General features: G+C 38.1%; 2 protein-coding genes across 3 annotated transcripts in view; one reads left to right on the top strand and one right to left on the bottom strand.

Moving 5' to 3' along the window:
• Positions 1-25,431, bottom strand: part of LOC139101154 (probable glutamate receptor) — a 33,606-nt gene that overhangs the window by 8,040 nt on the left and 135 nt on the right. The window lies entirely within an intron of this gene.
• On the top strand, positions 1,234-25,237 carry Picot (putative inorganic phosphate cotransporter protein picot). Of its 2 annotated transcripts, none has more exons than XM_070654072.1 (8): positions 1,234-1,473; positions 20,373-20,569; positions 20,693-20,932; positions 21,564-21,651; positions 21,946-22,172; positions 22,351-22,503; positions 22,607-22,981; positions 23,103-25,237. In XM_070654072.1, the coding sequence occupies exons 1-8, from the start codon at positions 1,386-1,388 to the stop codon at positions 23,286-23,288; spliced, it is 1,554 nt and encodes a 517-aa protein (XP_070510173.1). In that variant the 5' UTR covers positions 1,234-1,385; the 3' UTR covers positions 23,289-25,237. The 2 variants fall into 2 exon arrangements, with proteins under 2 accessions (XP_070510173.1, XP_070510172.1); XM_070654071.1 differs by lacking the exon at positions 1,234-1,473 and adding an exon at positions 12,553-13,049.

Below are 25,431 nucleotides of genomic sequence, written 5' to 3'. Positions count from 1 at the left end.
TTGCCAATAGTTCTAACAGCCTCGTCCTCGGTTTACCCGACGCGATTAGCGGTGATCGATTTTTCGACTACCTACGTTAATCAACGCGAGATTAATCGTATCCGGTGTCGTCGCGAGGTTGACGGTCTCGATCGGTGTCTAATACTACAAATTCAACGGCAGTCATTAATCAACGGTCACCCTGTAGTTCTTCGCGTCGGAAATAATTTATTTAGAGAAACGTCAAAGACTCACAGCCAACAAGGGACGGAATATTGCAATAGCTGTTTTTTTTTTTTCTCTTTTTTTTTCTTCTTTTTTTTCTGGGATAAATAGCTTCGAGGTGAATCTTTTTGACGGTACCAGTTGGCCTTGGCACAAACAGATTTGGCGATACGCATCGTTGTCATCGACGCGTTTAGTTAAAAATTGACTGATACAATTTTTTTTTTTTTTAAACTCTAATACTTCATATTGCTCCCATCTGTCATACTTGTACAAAATTAGCCGGTTTTGCCACTCGAATTGTTATTATTCCTTACGATAAAAAAAAATTTTGATAGTGAAAGCTGATAATTATAATGCAGCATGACTGATAATGGCATTATGAGTTTTGATTGGTTATGTTATCGCTATCGTTATTTTTAGACAATCTTTAAAAGCGATACTTTAAATCTCAAGTTTATTCTTATTACGCGGATATACGAATAAACAATAAATAAATCAATAATTAGCAAGTACCGATAGTTACATTAGTCGTCGTTGAGTAAACTATTCGTCATTAAACGGCTCGACATATACGTTTAGCTCCGCTAATGGCAGGACACAGTCGCGCTTTTATAAAATACAGAAGTACAATTCTCGACGTTCCCCATCGCTCAGATTCGAATCAGACGAATAAGGGAAATAAGTCGACAACCTCGAGACGCTCTGTACATATTTACCCTGCACATTTGCCTTATACGATGCGTCGGCATCGGTTCGAAATCGCACGGGGACGTTCCCTCCTTCGAGGAGATCTTACGCACGACGGAACTGCGCGCGGGGCAGAAAACTTATTGTTCACGCGAGATCCGACGGGTTTTTCGTTTTCGCCTCCTCGGCACGCTGATAGACAGGTGAGCCCCAGGTACGGTTCAGGAAAAGCGTGCCGCGCGCGTGGGAGAGAAGTTGCGTGCCGCATCGGTGGGGCTCCCACGGCGTGGTCTAATTGGCCGACATGCGCGAGGTGTTCGCCTCTAAGTGTCGCGGGTTCGGTCGTGTTTGTAACAGTGTCAGAGTAACCGTTGCACCGCGTGCTACACTGGAGACCTAAGCGGGGACCCTAAGCCGATTATCCGACCGTAGCTATCCTCTTTCTAAAGACAACTCCGCGAACCTTTTCATCGATCGACTCGAACGGCAGCATGGTCGAGAACACGATGGCTCCCGATCGAAAGAAGTCGGAGATCAAGAAGCCGGAAATCTTCGACGTGGAATATCCCGCTTCCAAAGGTAGGCGAACGATTCTTTACGGCTCGCGTAACGTGATTCCCACCTGGCTCTTCGAATATGATAAATAAATTGAATTATGTTACCCGGACGAGGCCGGTCGTCGAGCTTACGAGATACACTTTGTATTTTGCTCGTTGTATTTTTGTTGTCGTAAATAGGTTGCAAAGGTCTTTCTTATGCTTCTAAAGTAAGCACGTTGAGAATCGAAATTATTTAAATTACAAGTTATCAGACAGTCGATTAACCTGCGTTAAACATTTCCATTTTTTTTTTTTTTTATACATTATTTAAGGTGAATAACTTTCGGCGTCTGGCAGGTTTCTTTGGGCAAAAGGTACTGCGTAGAATGGAGATGTGACTCGACTTTCAATACGTTGAGTAAAAGTAGGTTTATGTGGTAACAATCATTTGAATAATAAAGTGTCGTCTGATATATTTTTTCACGAGTTTGGTTTACACTTGCTGTTTTGATAATAGCATTTACACAAAACTGTGTTTTACATGTAAAATATTATATAATATATATATATATTTTTTTTCTTTTAATTTTATTTAATATAAATATATGTATACGTTCGCATATGTGCCGGAACGTAAAAAAGAAACTTGCACAACTGTTAAAACAGTCTAAATTATTATTTAGAATTAATATGAAATACCTCGAGAGATTTATAACTGCTACTTCAGACGATCGTATTCTCCGACTTTGTAACTTACTTCTCACGAACAAAATCGAATCTTTCCACTAATTATCATAATCTCCTGCGTAGTCTGAAAACGAGCCACTCTCTGTTTCAAATGTAAGATTAATGTCAGCGAGATATGGAGTATTAATTAGCGGGCTCGTTAACTCTGCCGAAAGTTAAGTGATTTCGCGGATTACACGGCGTAACCAAAATGTTTTTTTTGAAAACAATTTTAATCGGAATTATTGTAATTGTCTTCGGGACTTTTATCGGTCTCTTTTTGCAAAACAGAATAATCCTAATTAAAATCCGGTTAAAAGAAAAAAAAATTTCCATAATACGTGCTTCGCTGTGAATTTTATAACCCCTGCTTCGTGTAACTATAAATAATACATATATTCGCACAATTTGTAATACAGATTATCTATCCATTGCAATTGTAACGAATCGTAATGCATATTGAGTATTAAATTGCTTACAATTTTTATTTAACTCGCAACTAATTTGAAGAAACGATATCGCGTAGTCGACGAGGTCAGGAATGCTCCCAGAACTAAAACTGTATACTCTACAAATTTTTACACAGTCTACATTAATTTTAAGTACAATTTGATTAAATGATTAAAGTTTACGAGCCTTGTCTTCTTGCATTAACAATTTTAATGCTTTTTTTTTTTTAATACTTGAAAATTATTTAATAATCGGTTATTTAGCAGTAAAAAGAGAAAGTTATTTTCACAATTTCTAAGGAACGATCGACTTAATAAAAATAATAACGCGCGAGTTTGCCGCGGTGGAAAAATAATTTTTTAAATATGAAACGACGAGTATTATTTGCAATTGTTAATAATAACGTGTGAGACCTTGTGTTTCGCATTTGCGAAATGAACAACGGTGCACGACGAAGTAGAGTTCGCGCTCATTACATCGATACTTTTACGTAAGCCGATCAATACGGATCACCCAACGGCATTTCGTTTGATGCATTCGCGCGTATCTGATCCGATCCGGAAGTAATGACATCACGTGATTCTCCTGGCGTACTACACGTTTAATGGAATTATTTGAAACGACGATTTGAGGCAATTCAACGTCGCTTTTACGTAATGTTAAACAAACTATGCCATAAAATAATTACCGTAGACTCTAATTAGCTTATTTTCGCTACGCAATTTCGCTCGCTCCTTTGCTTGCGTCCTCTAGTGAAAATTTAAATACTTCCTTATGCAACTTTAATTCCGTTTCGCGGTTTCTTAGCAACGCTTGTTGTGGACTTAATTAAATCGCATTGCGTGTGTAAATGACACAACGTATAAATAAATACAGTAAAGATTTTTCTTTTAATAGCAGTAGATGATTAAATTTTATTAAATTTTCGTATAAATAATTTCTAACTTTTTAGAACGGTTAATATATTTTTTGAAATTAAAATTAAAATAATTTATTAATGTATTATTTGAAATTTTTTTTTTTTTATAATTTAGATTTAGCGCGGCCTCGTGAATTTTTGCGGAAACCTCATAATTGCGAGCGTATTCATTTGCAGTGAGAAAAATATAGAAAAATGGCAGTCATAACAGGATGATGAACAATAGCCGCGGCGATTAGAGAAACTGTAATTCAAATATAAATAATGTTAATATCAGATACGATACTTGAGTGACAAGAATCACGTAATCGGAACAATGGTCTTGCGGAAACTTTTGTTTTCTATTTCCTACATTTTCCGTGGTCGACTGAGCTGTCACGCTGACATTCCTGTAATCTCCTAAAACCGTCGATTACTTCTTCTTTTTCTTCGTTTTCGCGCCAGTTAGTTAAGACAGTTCCGGATTTTTTTTTTCTTTTTTCTTTTTTTTCTTTTTTTCTTTTTTTTTTCTTTTCTTGCCGCAATAATCGACAAGGTCTCGAGAGTACTTGATGACGGGCGATTGTTACGGGCGGATGTGGTTGACTAATATTATTACATTTAACGACAGTTCACTCGTGAGCTTTAACAATTTAACGGATAAAAAATTTTTATTATTATTAAGTTGAAAAAGGTTAATCGACTTTAACTGATTATTTGGTACGATTTTATACAATGGATTTCTATTTCTTCCATTGCTTCTTTAGTGGTTACTTCAGTAGTTACTTAGCGAGGTTCTCGTATGGTACAATACCGCAAGCTTCATACGGGTTTGTATAACATACCATCGAATGCGCGGCTTTGACGATGAATCAGTCATTGTCGTCGCAAGTATGCCGCATGAAGGCCGTCAAAACGTTACGATATACTCTTCGATAATCAAACGATATTTTGATGATTTATCTATGACTTACAAAACTCTAAAATAATGAATTAAGCCGCTTGTGCCACACGTGGAGTTGTTACAGAATATGTAAACCAGTTACGTCACTCTGACTTATACATATATATTATTTAGACGAGTCCTCGTAAAATTGCACAATGTTTACTCCTCGCGCCTACTGTGCAGACATAATTAATTTATATAATTGCCAATATTTTCAGTCTTTTAATGATATGTCTTGCTAGGATCGGGCTACTAAATTGTTATCTTATCTGCATTTTTGTCACAATCAGTTTTAATTATATAAGTGATCGAAAGTCAAGCACAAGTGGCCGCGTCTTGTTGTTGCTAATTACACGTACACGTGTGTAACTCTCGATCGCGATTTTCTGATACATTAATCGATGGATTATGATGTTACGCGCGCATTTGTGTAATATACCGTTACGTTATGTAATGGCAATTTAGGTATCTTGCAATTAAGGTATCGTGCACGTGGGCGGACAGGCTGAAGTATTCAAATACCTTTGATTAAAATTATATTTGAGATTATTGGTCTGGGGGCTATGAATAGATTTTTCTGAATAAATTATTAATTACAGAAATAATGAAAATATGCTGACGTTTGCGTCAGATCGATTATACTTTTGATTGTATCGCGTCATGAATAATTCATCGACTCGTCCAGTTTCGCAGTAGCTGCGTAAATTAATGAGACGATCTAAATCGCGAGCGAATTAGATAAATAAGGTCGACCATTCCTTCGATTTAATTTAGCAGTAAAAAGTTTAATTATTTATCGCATAGATGTGCAATAAGACTCGTGGTTATTACATAACATTTTTTTTTTTTTTTTTTTTTACGGCTGATGAACTGTACTTGTGAAAATTTTCTTATCAGGCTCTCGTTGATCTGTCCGAAGAGCACGCTCACTTAACGCTGCAATTTCTTTTTTGTTTTTTTTTTTATTAATTTCAGTAATTATAATTACATTTAATTGTCAAGTATCTTTTATCACGTTTCCGTCCGATTAGCCAACCACGTTTGCTGTTATGCATTGTCTGAAAAAATAAATTTTATCTGTCTGCTTTTCTACATTCCGCGGCATTTTTCTCTCGTTATCATAAACGGCCTATCTTGTTGCACGTACCGAGTAATCGACCGAAGCCTCGTATCGATTATTAAATGCAGTACATTGTTAATTCGCTGTGGAAAATTCTCGAGGAATAAAAATTAAATTGACCAGAATATTATAACTTTGAATATAAAATAATTAAGCGACGAAAAATTTATATTGCAACTAGTTGCGGAACTAAAATTAAAATTTAATTACGTTTATGGGGAAATTAATCCGAAATTAAGTAAATGACGATTATTAGCATAATGTAAATTAGAAACTATGCGCGGGGGGTGTAATTACAATCGCGATAATTTTTAATTTGATGCAATAATTAGAACAATGTATGTATTTACTCGATATACGAGTCGTGGTGCTCTATAGTATCAAATTGCGTCCAATGACAGAGGAGGTGTCGACGAAGTTTATGTTTATCTCCCGCACGTTAATTGCACACGTAACGCGTTTATAATAATCGACGCGTATAATCATCGCGTTGATACTATTCTGATAGCAATGCTGTGGCTTACATAATTAATTTCAATTAATGGCGCAAGCGTTGAATGAGCGAGACCGGTCCCGGCGACAACTTTTACATTAAACTAGTTGCCACGCTTTTATTTTTTTTTTTTTTTTTTTTGGAGTATTTTGAGAATATTATATTGCGAAAAAGGGCAAATTTGCGACATATCGCTTGCTTCGATAACTTTACGGTTATGGTAAATTCCTCGTTGCATTAACAAGATTCATTGTGTTACTTTTGGATTCTACATTGCCGCCTGTCGCGAACCCTCGTTCGTGCTTTTGCACGAAAAAAAAAGAAACAAATTATGAAGGTAGTAATTGCTACCATCGCGGGAATGAAGAGTCGTGGTTTCAATATACGTCGCGTGTTGCGAACAACGTATTCTAACAATTTAATGACGGGGTAAACGTAGATACGTTGCATAGCTGAAATTACCATCTCAAACTTGTGGTTTACAGTTTATGCTAATTGCGAATTAACTGCAACGCGATCCGGATGAAGTCATGTAGAGAAGATTCTCTAATTTTCGTCTGGCAAGCCCGAACCTTGGACGAATCGCTGGTAGGATCGGTCTGTACTTTGCGCATACACATCGTTGAATAATGTATGGCGCGTGCTGCGGTCTCGTCGGTAATTCGCGTTAGACCGCCGAGAAGAAAATAATTTGTTTAACAAAAGGCCGCTTTTCAAGATTCTTTCGTGTATTAAAACCAACCACGTTCGCCGCCGAGTATTGGCTAAGAATTACGCGCGAACATTTTATGCGAATTGTTATAAAACTGCGAAACACAATTCCACGGAGATCTTATCGCAGCGCAATGGCAAGTTTTATGACGTTAGACGTTTAAGAAAAAGAAAAAGAAGGAGAAAAAAAAAAATTAAAAATATTAATAACAGACGCACACATAATTTTATCATTTCGAGTATAGAGATTACTTGATTAAATTGATTTACTCTCGATAGATAGAACTGTTAACTTTTTTATTATCGTCAGCCGCGTGTAAAATATTAACAAAACGTTATCGAGAAAAAGCAATATCGTTGGAATTAATTTTGAAATTGTATATCGCGTACATACAGTCGTGCAAAAAAATCGTACAGCGATTTAATCTTCGCGCAAAAGGCTGGCGGTTCGATGATAATTATCGCGTCGCGGTATTAGAGCGATACTTTATCGAGAGGAAACAGATTTTGTGACTTGTTGCGACTTGTTGCGACATATACGGTGAAGCAAACATTGCATGATCTTATGTTAGACGAAAGACTTTTTAAAAGATAATTTGAAAAGGTTTGATAAATTTCTTATCGTTGTCGTTGTTCGTCGAATTTGCGCTAGCTTATCGACCAGCGTCGCGTTAAAAATCGCAAACAATTACAAGCGGGTGATTAACTTTACTATATATTAGCTTCTTGAGAAAAGCCTCAGAAAGTTTTACCTTATTTAATTACACGAAAAAGTGTAAACGAAGCAAGAAGCGATCTTATAAAATTTATACTTAAATTTGTTATTTTTATTTTTATCGTCTCGTGCGACTCATTTTTTTTTTCTTTTTTTTACGTCTAAATTTAAATTACTTCTATTTTAAAAAGAAAATCTAAAAGAAGATGCTTCATAAATTATAGACGCTCTCCGCATCAAGATTACTCGTCGCGGAAGCTAATTCGCGTTAGCCCGTAGCTTAGTTCATCAAATACGGCATTTGAAGGTTTTAATCGTCAAGTCTGATACGCGGAATATGCGGTATACTAATCTCAATGGATTAAAATCACGTGCTTACAATATCAAATTTATTTTAATCAGTGGAAGTTAATACTCGATCGATCATCGTTATCAGTCGATTGAGATTTTTATATTTACAGTATCGACACCAATCGATCTTGCTTACATAAAAGGAAACATATTTAATCGATGGAATGCCTAAAATGCGTCAGGGGTTTTTTTATTTTTTTTTTTTTTTAAGCAACGTTTTGGATCGTTAAGCTAAGAATTGTGGCTGCTTAGAACTGTACAAATCGCCATTAACGCATCGCGGTCAGAGCCATGGAAAATGAAAGTAGAAAGCTGTTAGTCGAAATACCGCCTGTTTCGTCCTTCTCCGTGCATCTAATTATACTTCCGAACGTTACGATTAATTTCTTTTATGGCCGGAAATCAGTTTAGGACACGACCCGTGAAAAATACTACGGAAGAAAGTGTAATATCTTCGTGCGAAACAAACTGAAATTTCCGCGAATGAAAGTTTTACTACACTCTACGAAGGAATAAGAGAATGAAGGAGATTTCATGATAAATTAAGGGGAATTTAATTTAATTTGAACGCACTTTGTAGCGATCGAGCGCTGGCTTTTTAATTGAAAGGCACTAACGCGAGGACGAATTCTGGAAACTCAGATCGCGCCTTCGAACGCGACCTTGCGTAAGGATCGTAGATACGGTATGACGAATTATTGATGCCGCGCCTTGACACAAATCATTTGTGTAACTAATGCGCTCTCTACGTGAAGTGATTAAGATGCAACATGCAAACGAGTTACGATTTATCTATTTGCGAGCGATCGCGGCTTTTCGACGAGAGATTCCCTACCGCGGCCTCGATTACTTCGATCGTAAAGAAATGGATTTGAAATAATTGAAGCGCGATGATATATTACAATACCGCATTTAAAAGCAAAACCTTAAATACTAAACGAAGGGACGTATATCTGCTTCGCAGTTTCCTGCTGCGCTTTGTAAGCGCCTTGCTCGTGGCGTGATCGGCGTTATTTTCCACTTGACCATAGTGGATAATAGATTTGAGGGCTTTTGCCTTTCCTGTTGACGTTTCGAAACTTAGGATATTTAAGGTTCAAGCATGGTGCAATCGTCGTCCGGGTATTAAATAATGTAAAGGCCGCATTTAACCGTTCGCGCGTTACGTTCGCGTAAGAGCGAGTAATCAGAAAATCGTCGACATCCTACTTCTACATTTTCAGTACGACAACTCGGCGGAAAATACTCTTTCGCGAACAGAGATCTCATTAAATACAAATCTTTATCGTTTTTATTCAGTTAAGTCTTTTTTTTTTCTTTTCACGAAATGCGATTACTTTATTGCAGATATCTGTTTTACTGCTGACGAGCTGTTCAATTTTATTACGAATAATTAACTGTAGATAAGAACGTAGATAGATAACGTCAGTAGATACCGAGTGTCTTCTTTATCGACGCAAATTTAATATCGATATACATGGTCTTTGCATTATCCACGTGCTGCTCGTTCATTTAAATTAATTAAATTTATTTTAAATAATTTAAATTAATATAATTAATGAAGCCATCTATTACCATTACAGCGTGCGACGCCGTACATAAAAAGAAATTTACTTATCGATATTTTAATTGAATTCTAATACACACTATAAATAATATTATTACTTCGACTTGCATATTTACATAGACAGCTGTGGTTATTATGACATCTCGGCGTATCGCCTAAAGCTTTTTCAATTTTATATCGTTTTAAAAATAACTTAAGAAATTAAACAGCTGATGTTGATTTATGTACATTTGTCGCAGACACGGGTAAAAATAAAAATTGGATCATACTCGGAAAGGGTTTGCAGGATTTTATAGATATTTAATCAGTTGCATATCACTCGTGTGCATTTTTTTTTCTTTTTTTCTTTTTCTTTTTCTTTTTCCTTTTTTATCGAGTCTCGTTTGTCACACCTGATACGCAGTCCCTCTTATTGTGCGCACGTAATCGCTATTCCCCGCACGTTCATGTAACAAAATTGTACAATGCGATTCCATAAAGAATGTGCTGCGTCACGATCACCGATCAAGTCATCGATTGCACAATCGGTGCACGCTTAACGATCCCTCCGATCACGCTTCGAAGCATTCACCTTCGCGGAAAGAGAAAAAAAGTTGAGCTAGAAAAATTCAAAGGAAGGATACTTCCGCGTGCTTTCCTTTCGGAATTCACAATGCGCGGACAACGTGCCTTAATTCTTATCGCGGCGTTTTTTTTTTTTTTTTTTCTTTTTAATTTTCTTTTTTGTTTTGTTTTCAATTTTGCTCAGCACGTGATCGACGTGGTGATTCGGTTCTACCCGGTTCGCGCTCGATAGCGCGAAACGTTTCTCGTAAATTCTAATTCGCACACACGCGCGTCTCCGGTTTGATAAGAAACGAGACTATAAAGGGGCTCCGATAAGCACGGCTGGCCGATAAAAGGAGTGAATTATTTATTAGTATCAGCGAACTTTTCTATTCCGATCGCCTTCTTGAAGTTTGCAGAAACACTTGCGCGGGCACAGATGTATTTCGTTTCGGGCAATTAATATGTATGACTCGGTGTGACAAATGCACGTCTAAATTTCCGACATAAATTTAGAAGACGAGCCGCGAGTCAAGGAATTTTAATTAAGTGAATTGAACGTACAAGTTAAAATTTATCGTGCGATTTTATACAATTTCGACGTTTTATCTTCAAGGCAACGGCGATAATCTTTGATCCTTTTTGACAATAATTTACCGATCGAATTACATAAATAAGATCTTACTTCTAGCTCCAATTTAAGAGAAGGGGTCAGCGAAGATAATTGCTAATTAACATTTGACTCAACTTAAACTTAAATTACTTAACGCTTGATTAGAGGGAAGCGTTACGAGCACGGCGACAGTCGCGATTTCCTTCCCTTCTGATTTGCGCGAATCGCACATTCCTACACCAACAGCTTTGAACGCTTCATATGTGGCAATCAAATCAATTATAGACGGAAACGACGACGAGCGACGACGGCGACGATTCGCACGCACCGCGGCAAGCTACAAATCAAGCTCCGTCTCGTTCGCTCGATTCGCAGACGATATATTTTTTTCCAAAGAACCCCCGACAACAGCCGGCGAGTAATCCAGAAGACGCAAATATTTGCTCGTTACGTCTTTACAATTTCCGCTGTATGGAAAATCCCGCGCTATCTTCAATATTTTACCCCGCTCGTGAATCCAAATAGGAATTTCCAATCTTCGCGAATAAGAAAAAAGTGAAAAAGAAAAAAAACGTGCACGTACATAATTTATTTTACGTATAGTTACGCATAACAAAAACTTTTTTCTCATGCGTATCGAAAAGCTTTGCGTAGTTAATGTTATCAACGTAGGCTTTATTATTGACACTAGCGGTCACGAATTAATCTTCTTCAGATAAGCGCAAATATATCAGAGGATCTCGTTACCGCTATTATTGATATCGGGATATGCTCTTTGTAAACGGAAGAGTTTTCAATTACGCCGTCGATTGTCGGAACAATTGTCGGAACGTGACGAAAGGTCCTCGCGCGACCGACGGCTGAATTGTTGAAATAAAATTTTCCGCCGAACGTGAAAAACGCGGGACTTTCTCACAGGATTCGTACGCGATCGTGGGTCAAGAACCGATTACAGTTCTAAATATAAAACTGAGGAGCGTAAATGATTTCGTCTGCGCCGCGAAATTAACAAACCAAAAATGGAAAAACCGCGTGCAAACAGTCGGTTGCTAAAATAAACGCGCAAATGAATAATTAAGCACACGAAACAACGATATTATCTCCGTAGTGACTCAGGTTTTTCTTCGTTACGTTATCTGATGTAATCGGAATAGGAATTGTTGCGTATGACGTACACGATTAAAGAAATTTACTAATAATATACTGCGGCATATAATTTATAGTTTTATTTTTAGCAAGAACCGTCGAGCAATCTGAGCGCGGAAAGTAATTCAACATAACGATGTAATTTTCTTATCTTAATTTATCTCTTGCATTTTTAATTCATACTTTGCGGATCGCATGCGAATATATTTATTATTTTATGAGAAAAAAAAAATATTTCTCATTAAGTTGACTCATTACTCGGTATTCTGTTCAACGACTGAGATTTCACATGCGTACGTAATGCCGGTTAAGAAATTTTTCACCCATGGGAGAAAATCAAAATTAGTGAGAAATATTACTTTCATCTATTTTCATTCGTACGTGCTCGGAAATGTTCCCGATACCTGCTCTGCTTCCAATCTGATTTTTGGCACTCTTTGAAAAGGCACCGGAGTTCTGTATTTTACTATATAAGCGTCAAGCTGTTCGCAGCATGTCTCAAAAAACTATTTTTGGTGGGAGTAATTTCTATTTTTCGCATTTCGAAACCTCTGCCAATGACGCGCCGCCCTTCATCTCTCTTCCTCCCTCTTTTTAACTCCCCTCGCTTTGAAAATGCATTTAAATCTCGCGCCGGGCAGTACAATTTTTGCCGCGCTGCAGCGCAATTGGCCGAGCGGGACGAACAGCTGGCTCGCACGCCAATCTGCGTTCCAGTGAGCCCACTACGCCGGGTAGCTACGTCGACACGGCGTTATCGGATCAACGGGAGCACCGGAGCGGAGTAGCCGCCGTAGCCGGCCGATTACACAAGTCCCGGCATAACCAGTATACGTCGTGCCACGCGAGGACTTAACCTCGTTCCTCCCGGCCAGCCGTGCAGACATTTGTCATCGTGCCTCGTGTTCGCGAATGTTGCGCGTCGCCGTCGTCGCTCCGTGCACAGTCTTCCTCGACGTCGTGGCCGCCGTCGCCGTCGCCGTCGCACCGGCGTGAAAAGAAAACGTAGGCGCGTTTCCTCGCCCGGCGCCGCGTTTCGGCGCCTGAACGGAACCCAGAGAGCGCACGGAAAAACGGCAGCGAGATCGCGCGCGCGCGCGCGCGTTAAAGTCGCAGAGTTGGTGTTATCGCGTCCAACGTCCGTCTACGCCGTCGACCGGGAGTGCCGCGGTCACTTTACTTTTTTCTGGCCTTATTTTCTTTCCGCCCCCGCGCTTTACGTGCCGTACGCGCGATGAGCCGCAGCAGCGAGACCAGGGGACGAAACGGCCACGTGCTCGTGTGGGACCAGGCCGGGCTCGAGGAGGACGAGCGGGAAAGAAGGAAAAAAAGAGGTACGTGCCGCTCGCCGATAACGCGAAACCACCGCCGATTCCAGAACGTAGCAGGAGCGAGCGGAGCCGCCGGGACGTTCTCTCGGCGGCTCTTTCGAGCGCGACTTCGTCGTTGACATCAATCCGCGTAAAAATAACCACGCGGTAGGCGCGCGTGCGAAATCGCGGCGAGGTGAGGCGGAGATGCCACGGGGTTTCTTTAGGCAAACGTTTTCGCCCAGCTCTCGAAGAACGTCGCGGCGAACGAGACGTTTGAACGGCCGCGTTATCCCGATCCCGTGAACCGTCGCAGAAGTGTCCCCCGGCGCTTTGTCCGCGCTGCGTCCGCAATTTTTCGCATCGCGCAATTAGCCGTAATTTGAGACGAAATACTTTTGCAGACCGTGTAAGAAAATTCAGCCAGTCGGAGCTACTTCATTTTTATCCCGGACGCGAAATTATAAAAAAAGAAAAGAATAAACTAATTCTCGACGTCGGCAAACCACGTGTTCACCTGCGAGACGTTTCCGTTTTTTTTTTTTTTTTTTTTTTTTTTGCATGCCGTCTTTTTTCCCTTTTCGGTATATAGTTGGGTTGTCTGTCATCTTATTCGAACGTGATCGCAAAAGATGGCCAAGATAAACCGAGACCGAAGTTAATCTCCATTGGCATAAATGGCCCATAGACTACGTCGACCATTAGTTTTTAATTCTTTTATACAAATAGCCTTCAAAAGGATCGTACAGTCATTCTTTATCATTGTCTTGAAAATGTTCGTTTCAGATGTTAAGGGATCGCATTTAGACTTTTGTTCTTTTCAGCTTGAGTGAAAGGGACGGATTCTATTATTATCGTATGACCAGCTCAGGTCCATTTCTTTAACAAAAAAACAAAAAAACAAAGAAAAAAGAAAAGAAAAAACGTTTCTCTTTAATATTTTTTCTTATATGAATTTTCTTTAAGAGAACAAAAGCCAAACCCCCCCGTTGGTTTATATTGTCGACAATGCATGCTCGGTCCCAACAGAGACTTTTACAAACGATATATCATTTGTTGTAATAAATCATGAAAGTGCCGTTAATTTATCAGCTTTTTTTTTCTTTTTTTTCCATTATAAGACGATTTCATTATAAGCAGTACAATAGAACATGCGTGCCAATAGGTCCCAGTAAAAACTGGTGAAACCGGCTAGTAAAATCATCGAGAGGCACATGGAAATTACTTGCGTTATCGCGGAGACTAGTTTAAAGGGCATCGGTTTGCACGCATGCAAAGCGACGGGGAAAAAGCGTGGGTACGCGCGACAAGAGAGTACTTCGCCGCTTTGACGATGACGCATTGCGAAAACGGCCGCTATTTGGATAACAGCGCGAAATGCGCGACTCCTTTCACGGAGACGCGGTGCTATTTCGCATTCGTGGATTCCGTTCGCCCGGACCGCTTCTCGCAACCGTCGGGAAATCGCCGCGGGGATTTTTCGGTGGACGCGCCGGACTCGAGAACACGTTAGGGAACAAAGTGCGTTTTTCTCGCGATACGATACCAAGGCCGCCGAATGACTCGTGCATTTAGTCGCTATCGCAAAAATAGTATACAGCGTGCTGCACATTCGATATGACCGTTCGGAGGAACGTTCCCGAAATTTTTCCTAATTTTTACCTATTTAACTATTTATGTTCATCTTCGTTTTTCCTTAATTCTGACGGAAAAGAAACTAAAGCTGCGTCCAATTGCTCTACTTAGGATATCAATCGGTGCTCACGATTCGTTAATTGCCTATCGAATTTACTTATCTTCGCGAATGCACCGGAGGAGAGGCGATACATGACCGTAAATCAGTACTGACGATAACGAAGTTTAAAACAGACGATATATTTTGACCGGGCCAAAGTTCAATTTTTTTTAAGACGAATTTCTTTTCGCGAAAAATCGATTATCGCTGTATTTTACATTCTCGTGAATAAGTTTCGATCTCCCTTCAACGATTTTTCCGAAAATTTTCACGAAGACATTCCGTAATATTTTATTAAAAAAAAAAAAAAAAAAAAAAAAGAAGGGAAAACAAAATATTACATGTTCCACATATTATTTCTTATCGCTCAAAATTAACTCTTAAATGGAACACCGGATGACTCGAGATAATTTTCACGCGTTGATATTTTTAAAAACTTTAAAGCTCTGGCGCTTAAAAATCGCCTTAAATTGCCGTGACTCAATAACTCCATTTGAAGGTTAATTATCATTACATAACGTGCATCCAAAATTTCATTCAGTGTTCCTCGAAGATCCTCTTGCGAGATAACATCTCCGTATTTTAAAAGCTCGCGTAATCATGTCGACATGCGTGACGTACAAACGCGCGTCACGTTCATTCGTATCGCAGTTTCCTGTCTAAGAAGAGAAACATATGTCACACCCGCTTGCATCTTTTTTTTTTTTTTTTTTTTTTTTGACACGGAATACGTACGTGCAGTACCGCTTATTACAGCGCGTAAAAGTTTTAATTAAACGTATCATCGTACTCGTGCGTCTGGTCGAATCTTCGTTACGTAACTTTCGTAGAAAATGACTCTTTCAGTTTACGCGAAAGCTCAGATAACTCCGGCCTGTGACGTCGCACGATCTTCGCTGTTTATAGGATTTATCTGAGTTCCGATGTAAATGAGGAAGCAGCTATTGTCGCTTTCCCAGCCGAGTCTGAATCTTGTTAATTTGTATGCACCAGCGCGGGGCTTGCACACACGGCGGTCGTGTTCACGCACGTCACGAGCGATCGCAAGACTCGTGTCACGTGCACGAGACACGGCCGTGCCTCCTCTCGTCCCTCTATTAATTCTCGCGATTCCGTCTCTCCTCTCCAGCCCGGGTCCTCCCTCGCGTCCCGACTCGCCTTTCGGCCCGCGTATGCCTCTCGGTGTTTCGCAACACAATGAAGACACGCCGTTAACGCACACATCGCGGCTCCGCTTCTCTGTATCGCGATACGCCCGAAGCTATTTCTACCGTAGCCCGACCACGTGCTCGGCGACTGGCGATGACGACGGACGGCGACGTTTGTAGGTGCCCGATGACGGTCGTCTTGGAAACGACGGATCGCATAAATGCTGAGTCGACTGTGCGATCGTCTTTCTCCCTGGGATCATTTCCTCCTAATCGACACCCTTAGCCTCGCGCGGAAAACATTTCGTCGCGAAGGTACTCTCGCGTACGAGCTCGAGTATCCGTTCTCTGGTAGCAGGCGTTCCGACGGCCGCTCGGGGACAGGTATGATTCTTTAAAGAAGACGTTGCAACGCGGGGAAAATGCAATTGCGTCGTCCCAACGTGAAACGAATTTATCGCCAGGTCTCGAATGGCTCCCGACATCCGCCGGGAATTAATAGAATGTATTTAAGAGAACCGCGCAATGATTGAAGATCGATAAACAATACGAACCTTTAATTCGCGATCATTTAGACAATTTGCGAAAGCTTTCAAGGGAACTATTTGCGCGTTGAATAATTTGTCGTATTAATCAAGAAAAAATGATAAATTAATTCTAATGACTCGAATATTTAATATCGAATGTCAAATGCCGTTGGAATGCCTGCCGAAATACGATCGGATGCCTTTATTCGTGGATCGATGCGGCGACGAGCGCTGCTCGCGATTGTCGTGATCAATTATTTCCGCATTCGACTTAATTTACGATTAATTAAACTGTCGGCACGAGGTCGCGAAACTTCGGATGAAACTCGCAACTTAACCGCGAAAATGGCATATTGGAGTTGGGCCGCGTGCAAAGCTAATAATAACGAATAATGCACGATCCGCTCGTTCATACGTCGCACGAGTCCGTTTATTGCGCATCTTTTTATCATAATGTCGCTGAAGATATCCGATACTTTATTTTACAACCCCGTCGATACGCCTTTAAATATTTCCCCATCGTCCAACCGCATTAATTTTCAAATAATCGCGCAGAACGAATTTTATTTCTCGTCTTTCCGGTTCCGCGTTTTAGCGACTCTTTTCACCTTCCGCCTGTTATATTAAAAAAAAAAAAATTGATATTTTACCGCAAGGTGTTAAAGAGCGCGCTTATAAAGCGCGCGGAAAGTGCATTCGGCGGCGGATACTTTATGGATAAGGCACGACTGGATTCAGGCCAATAAACCCTCCGCGTCTTGGCCTTCGTTCTTACTTATCAGCGAACGTGCTTTGCTCTCGTCCCGACGGTTATTTTATCAATGATTCGTCCACAGATTTCGGCGTGCCCGAGCGAGGAAAATTTTTTTTTTCCTTTGGCTTCCGCGGTGGCAAACATTTACTATCGACGACGATTATTATTATTATTGCGGTCGAATCTTATTTAATAATCGGCCCCCGGTATCTCTGAACTGAAACTTACACAAGTTTGAGCGATAGTAATATTGAGCCTCGCCAGTCTCATCAATCAAGCACAATGCGCGAGATTATTTCCTTGTAAATAAGGGGTATCTCGGAAAAACGACGAGAAGTTACAATAATTTTTATGTAACGTTCCTCGCTTATGGCAAACAACGTGACGCCGCGGGCGATATTTAATTAAAGATCACAACGACCGAGAAATGTTAATAGAAATGAAGTAAAAGATAAACGCGACGGTTTCGGATAATTTATTCATGGACCAGATGTCTTTAATCGGTTTAAACGGCGATGAGTATGTCATCCGACGTCAATTGCTGCGGTTTGACGAGTGGGCGACGAAATTTATTCCTAGAGAACACTACCCACTAGCGCGAATCGAAGCGAATTAATATCGAACGCTGCGTTTCGCCGACGCTCGTTTCCTATCTTATTTTCCTCCGTTTGCTTTTCCTTTTATTTGCTCTCTCTCTTTTTCTTTTTTTCTCTCTCCATCTCATCGACTAGGAGAGTGCTGTTGCAGTTAATCTCAGCGTGATAAGAGGAGTACAAGTCGAGTGTAATCGACCGTGAAGTTTTGTAACATCGACCGAGAGGAAACGAGAGGGAAAAAAAAAGAAAAAAAAGAGGAGTCATTTGTTCTATATGACGCAGTCTCTAAGCGACTATAATTGCTAATGTAACCCGTAGAACCCGCAACAAGGTGTTTGCGTTCATACATAGACGCGTAACGAATGTAAAATTGATAATCAAATATGAGACTGATAATCGAATATCTAGACACGAAAGAATTTTTTTTTTACGTAAGTTTTAATCTTTAAAAATCTCATGACCCATTATTTATTATTTAATGTTGGTTTTCAATTGTATTTGTAATTATAAAATTATTTCAGAGCTGAATCTCCAACTTAAAATGCCGAAGCACCAAATTTAGCTTTATTAGATAAAATGTTAGATTAAAAAAAAAAGGAAAGAAAGAAAAAGAAATCAGCTATGAATTTCTGTCGGGGAATTAATTTTTCTCGTTGCACTTTGCGAGGCGTGACGTTAAAAAAAATTTCACATTGCTAGGCTCGACCCATGAAGTTCAAGCGGTATTGATTAAACGCGTCCAGGTGACTCATGTGCTAAACCATCGATGATAAACGTCGCGATGGGTACTTATCTGGCGGATTCTTTTAAAACAGACTTCTCGCTAATATCGTTAGCTTTATTGCCACTGACGTTTAACTCGCGCGAAGAATTTTCCACCCGGTCAAGTAGAACCGATCGCATTTAGACTGTAGACACTCTCGTTTAAACTTGATTAGATAAGGCAAGATGAAATTCTGATTCGCTTAATGGTCGCTCTGAATCATCTCGTCAAAGCGAGGAGCTTTAAATAACAAACGTTTGTCGGCGTACATTTCACACATAATCATTTATCGCGTACAAGTGAGAGAATCGTTAATTTTTTTCTATTTTAACTTCCTTTACCCCTCTGCCATTAAAAAAAATATCCCCGTTCGATCGCCAGGTCTTTAGAATTGCAATATAAGTATAATATTTAATATATTTATAATTGCAATGTAAGTATAGTAATATTTAACATATGTGTGAATAAAGAAAATTGTAATGTGATGTACTTATTATCTCTGACGCGTTTCAATTTTGTAAAAATAAGTATACATAAGAGCTCATGCTAAAAGAGACTCGATGATAACGATGATACCGATAACACGTAATACAAAAACGTAGATTACCGTTAAACTAAAAAGACCATTGAGAAACCGAAACAGCTTTGATGTATCATCGTTGATTTGATTTCACGAAGTTGCGGAATATTACCAACGAAAACCCGTACTCTTTGTATAACAATTTTTAGCTCTTTTTCTTCTTTTAATTTTTTTTTCTTTTTTTTTGTTTTTTTCTGTCTTTTTTTCTTTCTTGTCGAATTTTTATCACGACACTTGAACACACTGAATTACTCGCACGATCGCTAACATCTTATTCGCGTCTCCATGCCGTTAATTTATTTAGCGTTGGCGGTCGTCGATTAATTAACAATAACAAGTTCGAGTCGCTTTTAATCTTGATTAAGTATGTAAATGGCTCGTCGATATAAAATATTACAAGACTTCTGCAATTCGTATAAATTCTTGTCGACGACTACAATGAAAGTCAGTCATTACCCGCGTAACAGTTGCACATATTTTACACACAGTCGATTACGATCTGATGACTCATCTTCATTGATTACGACGTAAAGCTCGGAAATTCTGTTACGAAATGACGGAAATTCTCGAGACGTTCGTACGAAAGAAAAAAAATAAAAAAGAGAGAAAGAAAACTTTGTGACGTCTTCACGAAATATGCCTGATGTTTTAATATACTGTTATATATTATTGGCCGTCAACAGAGAGGTAACTGTTAGTTTTATTAGCTATATTTCTGTTGTCAACGGCTAGTAGCTTAATTAACTCGCGTCATAATCTCTCTTGGCGTAACCCTCACCTCGGCATTGGTCCCGCGATTCGTCCTTCGGTTATTTCCGTGAAATTTTGGCAGAGTGTCTGCGAAATGTGTATTAACACATTAACAGTTACAGGACATGCTTTAGCGGGATATCTCGTGTGTCAATTAACGGTGCTTTAGCATCTCACGGCAATATTTAGAGAACACAAGTTTTTTTTACAAAAGACAGTAACATTATATAAGGAGGAGCATGTATACGTACTGCATCTACGAACATAATTAAACGTAACAATAGATTTCGCAATTCTAAGTGGATCTAGCTCATTGGAATTTTCCGTGAATGAAGCTTACACCTTCTTACACAACTTTTAAGACTTTAATGCATACCTTTAAATCCCCATATATTTAAAGAGCGCATAGTTGTGGTGCAATACAAACAATACTCTATCACATTTTTTTTTAAATAACAGTCATTTTTTAAATAACTTTATTTTTTTTTTTTCAGGCTGGTTTGGAAAACGTCACATGGTGACTTTTATGATATTCCTTGGTATGGCAAATGCCTATATAATGAGGACCAATATGTCTGTGGCTATTGTCGCCATGGTAAATCATACTGCTATCAGAACTAAAAATCAAGACGAAGTGGTACTCGTGAGCGAATGCGAAAGGCATATCAATGAAACTTCCGCTGCCGAGTCTGTAAGTACAGAAAAATATCTCCTTTTTTTTCTTTTTTAATTTTTTTTTTTTTTTTCTTTTTCTGTAAAGTTCACAATATATCACAGGTAGACTTTCCGAAATACATATCTTCTGTCTTTGCAGAGCGCCGATGGACCATTCGTATGGGACAACAAGGAGCAAGGCTACCTCTTGAGTTCATTTTTCTGGGGCTATGTTATAACGCAGATACCATTTGGTATACTTGCTAAACGCTACGGTGCCAAATACTTCCTTGGAATCGGCATGCTCATCAATTCGCTTTTTGGACTGCTGGTCCCACAGTCCGCGTACTGGGGATACTGGCCGCTGATAATCGTTCGTTTCATTCAGGGTTTAGGAGAGGTAAGTAACATCTTGGAAGTCCTTTATCATTACAATACAATACAGGCCGTGTCTCATAAAACACATACACACTCGTGTGTCTACAGTTTAACGTATAAGTTTACTGTGGATAAATGCGCGTATGTGTTTTACGGAACTCAGCTGTGATAGTTTGATCAAGAAGAGCGAGCGATGAGAATGTGTGATGTTTCGGGATCGGTTATCTGTTGTCCAGCATAATACTAATCCAAATACATTGCTACTTGCAAACAACTTTTTATTCGTTCGTAAGTATAAAGTTCACGAATCAACATTCAACAAGTTTGATTAAATTTTATATATCTTTTTAATACAAAAGTATTATTTGATTTATGTTTTAATTCTTGATTTTTTTTATATTGTTTAAAAAAAAAAAAAAAAAAAAAAAAAAAAAAAAAAAAAAAAAAATTTCTTTATTAATAAAACTAGATTTTCTGTTTTCACAAAACAGATTTATCACATTAGTTTTAGCATTACTATTATATTAACATATAATAATATAAGTAATTATAGTGATAAGCTTAAAGGATTACTGATCCGTTTGAGTGTGAACGGTTTTTGATTGTACGGGTGTATTTCCTTCCCCCTAGGAATGGATTAATCCCTATTGCAGGGTCCTATTGTGCCTTGCACACACGCACTGCTGGCGAAGTGGATTCCACCTAACGAGCGGAGCAGGATGGGTGCCTTTGTCTATGCTGGTAAGCTCGTTCAATGCGATTTCTTCCTCCTTTATCGCGTGTATACCGAGACATTTCGAGTCTACATCCAGTCGGTACTGTGTGTACGCGCACTTCTTGCTGTGATGGGATTTGTGGACCGTGGACCGTGGACCTTTTCAATTTCTTGAGTTATCTTCTTTCTTAATTTTATTCCCACAAGGTTTCTTGTTGGTAAAAAAAAAAAAAAAAAAGAAAAAAACGATGTGGATTAAGAACTTAATGGCGATTACTAATTCTGTGGTTTTGCATGTTTCTCTTTCTTCCCAAAAATAGGTGCACAATTCGGCACGATAATATCTATGCCGTTGAGCGGTTTGTTGGCCGATTGGGAACTAGTAGGCGGTTGGCCGTCCATCTTCTACGTGTTTGGTGTTATCGGTACCATCTGGTGCATAGCGTTTCTCATATGGGTCTATGAGGATCCTGAGCAACATCCAAGCATCACGGAAGACGAGAAAAAGCTTATACTCAGCTCTCTTTGGGGTAGCGCCGGCATATCCGTGAGTTCTTTTTACATTTCTTCGATAGATATTAATATTCCGAACATTTATTTCGATTTTTTTATATTAATTGAAATATTTCTTTTTATTTTTCTTTTTGCAATAATAAATTTTAAGAGCGAAGCTAAGAAAACTACTTTAAAAATATTAAACTAATATATATATTTTTTTTTTTTAGTCATCGCCTCCCGTGCCATGGACAGCCATTGCAACTTCATTACCATTTTGGGCTATCTTGATGGCGCACATGGGTCAAAATTACGGATACGAAACATTAATGACTCAGCTTCCAACATTTATGAAACAGATTCTTCATTTCAGTATTCAGGAAGTAAGTAATATTATTTAAATGTAGAACATTTAAATTGGAGGAATAATTTTTTTTTTTTACAGTCTTTCCGCACGAGATTAATACTTAATGTGTCTCGTTTCAGAATGGTGTCTATTCGGCTCTTCCGTATTTGGCTATGTGGCTCTTTTCTATGTTTATCTCTCACGTTGCTGATTGGATGATCTCTTCGGGACGATTTACTCACACTGTGACTCGCAAAATTATTAACAGCATGGGCCAATTTGCACCAGCTGTGGCATTGATTGCCGCTTCATACACTGGTTGCAATACGTGGTTAACAGTAACCATTATTACTATAGGAGTTGGGATAAATGGTGCTATTTATTCCGGTTTTAAAGTAAATCATCTCGACATCTCTCCGAGATTTGCTGGAATTTTAATGTCCTTTACAAATTGTATCGCAAATCTCGCTGGACTTCTCGCGCCGATTACTGTCGGAGAAGTTATTGCCAAATCGGTAAGTATATAATAATTAATCTTTTAAAACGCTAAATAAATATTTTTTTAATTATGTATATGTAATTGAATATCGATGTATAAATTTTTTTTTTTTTTATTAATTAATTTATTATTTTCAGCCATCGCAAGCAAAATGGAGAATTGTGTTCATGATCTGTGCTGGTATTTACATTTTTTGTGCAACATTCTATGCAATTTTTGGCTCCGGTCAAAGACAAAAATGGGACAATCCAGATAAAGACGACGACAAGAAAGAAAAAAATAATTTAAACAACGTAAGAATCACAATCGAGACTCAACATTGACATGTGAATATTTTATCGATAGGAGTCAGTGGTGATGCAAAGAAATTGACACTGACATCGTGACAGTTGTGTCCACTTGGCCATTTTTGTTTATTCACATTCATTCCCTCCCTATTATTTAATTATTTGAAACAAACTAGTACATTAAGACATTTAAGTTAATCTCAGAATTGTATTTTTCTTTTTTTTTTTTTTTTTTTTTTTTTACTGTAATGATAATGAAAATTTTTCATGATAGTTGTCATAATTCGCATTGTAGGTATGTCTTCATACTTTTGTATTGGATCACAAAAGTTGTACATCGATTGCTTTAATGTTACATAAATTTTGTGTGAAAGACAATTTGTATGTGTGTAAGAAGAAATTGAGAGAGAGAGAGAAAGAGAGGGAGAGAAAGATATGTGTATAATATACTCATAACCAAGCTTGCTTATAAGCTTTGGTTTGCGTCATTTGTTGTATTTTATAATTTATCAATTTTTACATAATAATTTCGCGTATTATGTAGATTTAGAAAATCGCACTTTAAGAAACTGGCATACTAAAGAAACGATGGGAGAGATGATTCTCAAAAGGAATAAAAAAAAAAATAAAAACTATAACTTGTAGATAAGCGGAATTCAATTAACTTGCCGGATATGTCATGACAACAGGTAAATCAAAGCGGATTTTGACGAGATTACAAGTCATTTACCATATGCTTTCTTTATCATTATGCAATTTGAGATGTTCAAATTAAAGATCAATGGTATATTGTTGATCAAGTACACGAGAGAAAAAAGTTTACAATTTTTAGGCACGATGTTAAACTTATTTTGTGATATACCAATTGTTCTTGTAACACTAGCTTTGGCAGTCGATATGTATCTCGATACATTGTAAGTACTCCATTAATTCGAATATTTCTGTAATAATTTTATAGTCGAATAAAACTTACTAATCTCGGTCTTCCATTTTTATAACAGCGTATTAGTCGCTTTGCTATTTTTATAACACGGGAGATTTTATTGTATTATCATGATTATGCCCAGGAAGGATCTACTGTAATATCCTAACGCTTATCTTCAAGATAGATTTTGCAACTTGATGTGGCAGCAGTATTAAAGGAAAAAATCCACGTCGGTCATCATATTTTAGTTCATCATTTTTTATCGCAACTACTGCCATTTTGTATTGCGTTTTGCCTGGATGGCAGAGGTGATAGTAACGACAAATCTTAATTTTGTCGCAAAGCCACAGAGACGGATTAAATTTTTTTTTTTTATGTGATCCAGGCGTCGCGAACAGCACAGTATGTACAATACAAGAATGGTGTTTATACATATTGTAGATATTTGCGCATAGAAACCTTAATTGTAGACGAGTTATTGCTCGTAGTTATTTATATAGTGTTCATGAAGAACAAGAAAATAATTATTACCTCCAAAGTAAAAATTGTCAAACGGAATAACGTCGCACTTGTATAATAGCATGCAATTTTTTTTTTCTTTTTTTTTTTTAAATATAATTATAAGTCCCCCTTTTTTATAATTTCCTGCACGAATTGAATAATAATTTTGACGACAATTATAATTTCTTTTTATGCATGATCTCCAACATCGAGATTTATTCGTGTTATAACCGACAATATTATTAATTAATTAATACCTGATAAAATACGTAATCGTAAAAAACACCGTTTGCGAAAATAAGTCTGAAATAATCCGAATGCTTAAAAATTAACTAAATTATTATATACTGTATATTAAAAAAAAAAATAATATTTGTTGGCTTGTTCATTCTGTGATTTTATACAAAAATTTTGGAAATAATTTAAGTGGCGGCATAGTTAAAAGGAAAATCGATGTGCGAGCGTTTTGCAATCGTGTATGTGTAAGTGCCTTCGATAAACGTTTGTTTTTCTTTTTATAAATAATGTATTCTTAAAATAAATTCTCATGTTACTCTAACGAGGAAGAAAAAAAACCCCCAGTAGCATAATGCAATTAATATAACAAATTGCGAATATAAATTGATTTAAAAATAATTTTGATGGAATTTCCTAAATACAAAAATAATCGCTACGCGCGCGTTGTTTTTTAGATCCTAAGTTCGCGCGAGTCATTACATTCGGGGACTTAATTAATTAGAATAATTTCTTTGT

The sequence above is a fragment of the Cardiocondyla obscurior genome, linkage group LG03 (genome assembly GCF_019399895.1).
Source record: "Cardiocondyla obscurior isolate alpha-2009 linkage group LG03, Cobs3.1, whole genome shotgun sequence".
Taxonomy (NCBI): domain Eukaryota; kingdom Metazoa; phylum Arthropoda; class Insecta; order Hymenoptera; family Formicidae; genus Cardiocondyla; species Cardiocondyla obscurior.
The sequence above is the reverse complement of the archived record's forward strand: the minus strand, read 5'-3'. Positions and strand labels throughout refer to the sequence as shown.